This window comes from Marmota marmota, unplaced genomic scaffold (assembly GCF_001458135.2).
Source record: "Marmota marmota marmota unplaced genomic scaffold, marMar, whole genome shotgun sequence".
Taxonomy (NCBI): domain Eukaryota; kingdom Metazoa; phylum Chordata; class Mammalia; order Rodentia; family Sciuridae; genus Marmota; species Marmota marmota.
In genome coordinates this window covers 36,741,022-36,749,431 of record NW_025999900.1, presented here as the reverse complement: position 1 = coordinate 36,749,431, position 8,410 = coordinate 36,741,022, and the positions used below count along the sequence as shown (strand labels likewise).

The following is an 8,410-nucleotide window of genomic DNA, read 5'->3' as shown; positions in this document are numbered from 1 at the left end:
CATGTTGATAAGAGGCTTTATTCATGAATTTTTTTATATAGTTCAATTTGAAAAAGAATGGAATCTGTATAATTTGGGAATTATATGTACCTACTGGTGACTGTTTCATAGGAAGCCAACATATGAGTTTGTGTGAGGGGGAAAAGCAGGGCCATGAGACCTGTAGGAGTAGCGATGCATTATATAGGTAGCCTGTTTCCTGTTCTGGTGGAGCAGCAGCTCAGAGCATGTAGTTCCTCCCTCCCTCTGTCAGGCTCCCCTCCCAGTGCAAACCCTGGAGTCAAAGAAGAATTCCTTCAGAAGGAAGAAGGCAAACATGGTGCTGCTCAGGCTGCTGAAGCTGCTTATGTTGTCCATGTGGCTGGGTAGGGATGGTTCCTAGGGGAAGTGACCGCCTCTGTGACCTAGGGACTGGGGGACAGGGTAGCCTTAAAGGGACTTGGGGAGGGTTAGTGTTGTATAAATGTGTACTTTTTTTGTCCCACACCACTTGTCCCTCAACTTTCTGATTCTGTCCTTTTCCCTTCAGGATCCAGTTTTGCCCAGAAGGTGACTCAGGCCCAGCCAGCCATGTGGGTGCAGGAGAAGGATGCTGTGAGCCTGCTCTGCTCCTATGACACCAGTGATACAAATTATGATCTCCTCTGGTACAAGAAGCCCAGCAGTGGGGAGATGGTCTTCCTCATCCGTCAGAACTCTTACAGCCAGCAAAATGCCACAGAAGGTCGCTACTCAGTGAATTTGCAGAAGGCAAGCAAATCCATCCAGCTTGTCATCTCAGCCTCTCAGCTGGGGGACTCAGCGGTGTATTTCTGTGCACTGAGAGAGGGCACAGTGGGAGGACTGTTGGAGGAAGGTGCACAAAAACCCAGGGTCTGCCTGAGTCACCCACCTGCTGGAGGGATCAAGGCAGGAAGTGGCAGGGCTGTGTCAGCTCATGTCTGGGGTTAGAGGAAAACACTCACTCTAAGGAAACCCTTTCTAGGTTCATAGATCACATCACACTTATCACTAATCAAAGCCAGCCATATTGGTGAAACTTTGGATTGAATGTAAACACATAATTTTTGACAGAAGATTAAAAAGGAAGAAGAAGCACAATAAACAATTTATCATTTGGATATAAAATTTGACTCAAATAATTGGCTAAAGTGGTTCAGAAACATATGGCTGAAGAGTAGTGAAAATCTGCATGAGCTGTTGGATTTTCAGAACAAAATTTCCATTAAGTATTTATTGAATAAAGATTATGTTTCTAGTGTATTTTAAAATAAGGAATGCCTTGAAATCTCTGTGTGGTGTGTGTATGTGTGTGCGTTTTTAAGAAAAATCATGCTGTTTCATACGATTTAATGAATTTGTTTTAGGTTTGCTTTCCTTGAGTGAAAGACACTCATATTTACTTTCTAAATGTGTCTTCTCTACTACAAACTTTGTGCTAAGTGTTCCTTCCATCTTCTCAATAACTCTACCATGGAAGAGCTCTATTTGCATATTAAAATTCTACTGTGTCTAACCCTTCATATTCATAAAAGCAAAGTAACTAGTGACTCTTACAGAGGTATGTGGAGGATCCACCCCAGAGATGGAGATGGAAACCTCTTTACAGGTACATAAGGGATCATATTCTCCTAAGATAGTCACAATCCTTTAAGAATGTTAAATTTCCACTTTCACTCTAGTATGTTCCAGCTTGCTTTTTCAGTTTTATTATTCTATTTGTTTCATTCTATGACAATATCATAAAATAATAAATTTTATTACATGTTAGGATAGGATAAATCACTTTTCGCCAGTAATGTTTATGAAGCTTTTAGTAATTATTGCAGGTATTTTTCAACATGAATGTTAAAATCTGCCCCAATTTCTTCGTATTCAATAACCCTCCACTAAACTAAATGAAAAAATCATAAAAAAACAAAGAATGTTTCAAAACAAGAAAGTTTGAGTTACATTTATTGACACACAAAATATAAATTTATTATCTTTTTATTCAAGAAAGAGCTAAGTTTTTCAATTATGAAAGGCCTTCTATGTTCTTCAACTATATTTTGAAGTTTCTTATATATTTATTTTCTTTCTTTTTTTTTTTGCAAGGGCAAACTTCACTTTTTCAAAAATTTGTTTTAATTAGTTACACATGACAGTACAATGACCTTGACATAACATACATTTGAAAAACTTCACTTTTAATTTAATTCTCTCTCCCTTTTTTCTGTTCCACTCCTTTCTCCTATGGAATTAGTACTCTCAAACTTTCTCCCCTTTTATTTTTATTTATTTATTTATTTATTTTTGATGTTTTTAGGAATACATGACAGTAGGGCATACCTTTACATACTATACATACATAGGATACAACCCATTACAATTTTGATCCCATTCTTGCGGTTGAAAATAATGTGGAGTTACATTGGTTGTGCATTCATATATGAGCATAGGAAAGTTATGGATCACTCCACTGTGTTCCCTATTCCTTCCCCCTTCCCTTTTCTTCATTCTCCTTTGTCTGATCCAATAAACTTCTATACTTCTCCTCCTTACCCTGCCTTGTTATGGGGTAGCATACATCCATGAGAGAGAACATACCGGCTTTGGTTTTTTGGGATTGGCTTATTTCACTTAGCATGATAGTCTGCAGTTCCATCCATTTACTGGTAAGTGCCATAATTTTATTATTCGCTAGAACTGAGTAAAATTATATTGTGTATATATAATAATTTTCTTTATCCATTCATCTTGTTGAAGGACACCTAGGTTGGTTCCATAGCTTGGCTACTGTAAATTGAGCTGCTATAAATATCAATGTGGCTATGTCACTGTAGTATGCTGATATTAAATCCTTTGGGTATAAACCAAGGAGTGGAATAACTGGGTTAAATGGCGGTTCCATTCCAAGTTTTCTAAGGAATCTCTATACTGTCCTCCAGAGTGGTTGTACCAGTTTGCAGTCCCACCAGCAATGTATGAGTGGGAAGCCAAATCCTAAGCTGACATGGTGAAGATTTGGGCCTATTTTTCTTCTGTTAGGTGCAGGGTCTCTGTTCTAGTGCCTACATCTTTGATTCACTTTGAGTTGATTTTTGTGCAGGGTGAGAGATATAGGTAAAATTTCATTTTGCTATATGTGGATTTTCAGTTTTGCCAGCAGCATTTGTTGAATAAGCTATCTTTTCTCCAGTGAATGTTCTTGGCACCTTTGTATAGTATAAGATAACTGTATTTTTTGTAAATTTGTCTCTGTGTCTTCTATTCTGTGCCATTGGTCTTCATGTCTATTTTGGTGCCAATACCATGTCATTTTTGTTACTACAGATCTATAGTATAGTTTAAGATCTGGTATTGTCATGCCTCCGGCTTCATTCTTCTTGCTAAGTATTTCTTTGGCTATTCTGGATCTCTTATTTTTCAAAATAAGTTCCATGATTGCTTTTTCTATTTCTATGAACATCAGTTTAAACCTTGTAGATCAGTTTAACCATGAACTTTCTGAATTCTATCTCTTATATTTCCTCCACTGTGGTGTCAATGTATTCAATTGTTGAGGTAGTCTGGATTATTTTGGATGCTTTTTCTCTTGCTTTTTCATATTATTTGTGTATCTACTCATCTATATAGATGTATCTGATGCTGTAGAGTTTATACCTTATGGGTTTATAGTGTCCCTCTGTGTTACTAGTACCTCATAGAATGGGGTAGGGAGGGAGTCTAATGATAGCAACAATGTGTGCAAACAATATGTAGCAGTAGACTATGTACTTAGTTCCTATTTTGATATCTAGTATTCACTGGTTCAATATATAGGGATAGTGGGATCAGCAATTTTCATCAGTAAAAACTGTATATAAACATATATTATATCTGACTAAAATCAAACAATTGTTGTTGTCTATGCCTTCTTCTGTATTAATTATTGCTATATTAATTATTGCTGTGCCTGACTTTCATATGTGGGCCTTGCCTGATTTGCATATGTGGGCTACCTGTCTTGGAGCCAGTGAAAGAGTGGAGGGATTGACATTAATCTTGGATTATTCTATATGGATTCAGTTACTAAATTTTGGTGTTTCTTCTTTCTAGAATTCAAAATTATCCTTTTTCAATGATTCTGAAATTAAAGAGTATAAGCATCTTGATTAGATAGTATTTCTTTCTCTGCAAGCTTTAATTAAAAAGATAAGATTTTTGCAATTTGCTTTATTTTAGAAGAGGGGAAGTATGATCTTTCCATCTATTAATTATGTTTGTTCCAATAAATACTAATAAATTGTGCACCTAATAAATTTAAGTCACTGTTCTACATGTGGGGTACTGTACTAAAAAATGCAGATTTCTCATTAATGATTTGACTTATTATTACTTCCTTTCATTAAACTCAAAGCACTTCTAGGATATTTTAATGGATTGTGGTTCTCCAATAATTGATTCCTGAGAGTATAAAGGCATGTATTAAAATCTACAGACAATTGATATATTCTGGGCTACAGGCACAACTTGGTATGGTCTTCTTAAGAATTTACATGGGAGGTAGAGTCCTAAGTATAAAGTAGAACTTAGAGGTTATGAGAGCTGTCCCTTATATTTATAAGGGTCACCTGAAGACTGATATGTGATTATAAATGTGGTCGGGTTGAGGACATAGTTCTGAATTCTCAAGGAGTCCAGGAAGTCATTCTCCCCAGTTCAGTCCCTGCCCACCAGGGGGAGCAGCTTCCTAACACTAGCTCATTTCCTGTGTGAATTGCAACTTTAGGTTCATCATTTCATTATGACTCCAATATTCTTCATGTTAAGAATCAAGGACATTATTTAGTTGACAGTCTAAAGATGGATACTTCTCTAGGCTTAGTGGTGGTGATTCTCCTGATACTTGGTGAGTAAAATGTCTTTTAAAATTTGGAAACTTCTATGATGTTGGCAAAGTTTTTAACCATTAATTTATCTAAGAGCTTTATCCTAAGGTGACCCAAATCTTTTCCTCTGTGCAGGAAGAACTCAAGGAAACTCAGTGACACAGACAGAAGGTCAAGTGATCCTGACAGAGGGGGCTTTGTTGACTATAAACTGCAGTTATTCAACCACAGGGTACCCTTCTCTGTTCTGGTATGTGCAATATCCTGGAGAAGGTCCACAGCTCCTCTTTAGAGTCTCAAAGTCCAAAGAAAAAGGCAGCAACAAAGGTTTTGAAGCCACATACAATAGAGAAACCACCTCCTTCCACTTGGAGAAAACCTCCATCCAAGAGTCAGACTCGGCTGTGTTCTACTGTGCTCTGGGTGACACTGTGGCAGAAACTGCAGGGGGAGCTGAGCACAAAATCTGAGCAGCACCCAGGGGCCTGACTGATGAGTGTCTGCCTCTGGTGTCTATTCTGGTTTCAACACAATCTATGGTGTGTGTCACCTGTATGTCTGGTTGATGCAAAATCATACAAATGTCCAGAGCAGCAGCAGAAAGAGTGGGCATCACCCACACTCAGCTCTTTACTAGTGAAAGTGAAAACAGAGGTTGACAGTGTTAGTTCCTCATGCAGGGCCAAAGTAATTTCAAGGTAAAACCCTCAAAAAAATGAAGTCATCTCTTTGCTCATCCTTGCAGAATAAGCCTGGATCCCATGTGTTGTTCCAGGTCACCCTGGTAGACATTGCTGTAACTTGTTATATTTTTAGAGAGATAAATGTGCCACAAGTTGGCATCTGCATAATGTCTAACAGTGTGGAAGGAGAGGTGATGGGAGAACTAGAGCACCCACCCTTGCAATCCAAGATTGCTAAAAGAAAAGGAAAAGAAGAGAAGAATGAAGAAGAAACAGACCTCTCACACAGTAACGGTGCAATCAGAGGAAAAGGACATTCCTCGTGCCAGGGAAGGGCGTCTCCTTTGGTTAATCAGATGGTAGACTCAGGATGCTGTTCAAAAGAAAGGGAGGGAGCAAATGCACAATTGGAAAAAAAAAATGGCTCTCTCTAAATGATGAGTAGCTCTGGTCAGTTATGTAGCCTGGACTGCTTTCTAAGAATAACTCAGGTGGGTCAGCTTGCAGTGCCCGTTGAAGGTTAAATATATGCTTTTATTCTATATGCTCATGAAACCCCATTAGAAAAACAGCAAAGAATCTCCATAAACACTCCACTCAGTATAGAAAAGAAGATGATGGCAGTGGTGTCAACAGAGTCTTAGTGGGAAATTTATGGAGAAACTTGCATCACAATCCAAGTGAAGATAGAAGGTTTGCCTCATGGGAGGAGAATCTAGGGAGCACTGCTGCTATGCTATGTCTTCACGGAAGGTTTAAGTGTCAGAAGCACCAGCTACCCTGGAATCATTGGAGAAGCTGGTGATGGTGGTGGTGGTGGTGGTGGTGTGTGTGTATGTGTGTGTTGAGAGAGGACTTGAAAGGGAGAGGATGGAAAGAGAGGACCTAATAAAAATGTGTACCAGTGACCATCCCCCATGCTGTCCACCTCAGCATGCAAAACAAGGAATGCTCACTTCCCAAACCCAGTAGAAAATTGGAAATGTATTTCATGAATCTAGGAACAGCACAAAGAGGGTCAAAACTATTCAAGAAGAGGAATATGCTAGTCTTTACTCAATATAAGGAAATAGCACATTGTCCAAGAAAAGGCACATACTCAGACTAGTGTATCTGGTTCACAAAATTATCTTCTACATAGGTTTTACTCTCCTATACAATTAATAGTAGTGATTGGGTGGGATATCAGTTTTTCCCAAACCTTATACATTATCACACTTTTTGCCTTTTCTTGTCTGTTAGGCTTTCCTTTTTGTATATTTAACTCATTCAAATATGAATCAGGTGGAATTTCATTTAACATTTATGTAATTTACATTTTCTGCATACGGTACACTTATATATCTGCCCTTTATTTAATATTATTATCTTTGTTCTTCTCATCTACATTTGTTCTACCCATCACATTTGCAAGCCCTTACCCCCCTTTTAAAAACTTAATTTTTTTTTGAGTATTTGTGTATAGCCAAATTGAGAAAAAGTTACAGAGATTTCTCAAATACCCACCCTGGCCCCCTTTAGCCTTCCCTTATCAACACCCTCCCCCACAGCAGTACACTTGGTGCCACCAGTAAACTATACCCCAACATCATTGTTACCTAAAGTTCCTGCTTTACATTAGGGGCCACTTTTGGTGTCATATATCATCTGGGTTTGGACAAACGCATAAAGACATAAATTCAACATTATAGCATTTACAGAATACCTCATTTTCTTAATAAGGATAATTTGTCCTCCAGTCTTAATTATCAAAGACAAGGGAGCCCTTTTATTTAAGAAAAAAAATGCCTTAAAGCGTTGAGTGTTAAAATGTTGAAGAGAGTTTGCTTATATACTTTTAATTTCAAATTGCTTTTGTGATCTGTTCCATATAATAGAATATTGAAGTTTTACTATTTTACTATTTTTTTAGAACTGCTATAACAAATTGCCAGGCTGTGTATTTCAAGCAACAGGAATTAGTTTTCTCCCAGTTCTGGAGTCTGCAAGTACAAGATCAAGTTTTCTGCAGGATCCTTTCTCTTGAGTCTTCTTTCCTTGGTGAGTAAGTGACGTCTTCTCATTAAGTCCTCACAATGATGTTGTCTTATTAAGTCCTCTGAGGATGCACAACTCTGTGCCCTAATTCCTCTTCTGTTAAGAACACCAGTCGTTGTGAAGTAAAATCCATTTATGACTTCATTTTACATTTGTTACTTCTTAAAAGACCCTGTCTTCATACAACATCATGTCCTAAATGTTCTAAGGTTCAGGGCTTCACCATTTTTGGTGAGACAGAATTCAGTCCATAATAGCCCTCTGAGCGCTTGTCAAAGCCTCCCTGATCCAATATTCTATGAATTTCTGGTGCATGCATTGAATAATTCTTAAAACATTCTAAATTGCAAAATAATGGAAGTAGAGGGATGAGTGATAAAAATCTAAAAGCTCCTATTTTGATGTGGCTTCTTTGTCCTCTGCTATCTTAGTGGATGGAATTTTCCCATTTTTTTTACTTTCCCTTCTTTTGAAGGTAACTCTTCAGTTATTCATGGTATTTTGTTTCCTTTTGTTTTCTTGTCTTTCCTAATTCTGTTTTCTGTCTGAATGCTAATTTCATTTACCTTCATCATTCTTCACCCTGTGGGCACAGACTGCTCCTCTGCAGGAGCTAATAATGCAACTGAGTGACTTGCTGTTCTCCTGAACTCCTCCTCGACCATCAGAATGGGCCTTCTTATGGGACATCTCTTTATTGGTTGCAGTGAGTTTAGTGGATGTGGATGGAGGATGTGGCTCCAGTCCTCACACACAGGGGCACCAGGAAGAGTTACATTCTATATGTTCTGCTTTCCTGGTTATTTCACTTTAAGCTTTTCACAAGCAGTATGTAGG

At 38.0% G+C, this 8,410-nt stretch overlaps 1 gene segment (V, D, J or C); it reads left to right on the top strand.

The window, feature by feature from the left end:
* The first annotated feature begins 223 nt into the window (after nt 1-223).
* Nucleotides 224-951, top strand: LOC125615205. The segment is given in 2 exon segments: nt 224-365; nt 530-951. Coding segments are annotated over 2 exon segments (471 nt in total).
* Nucleotides 952-8,410: the final 7,459 nt, after the last annotated feature.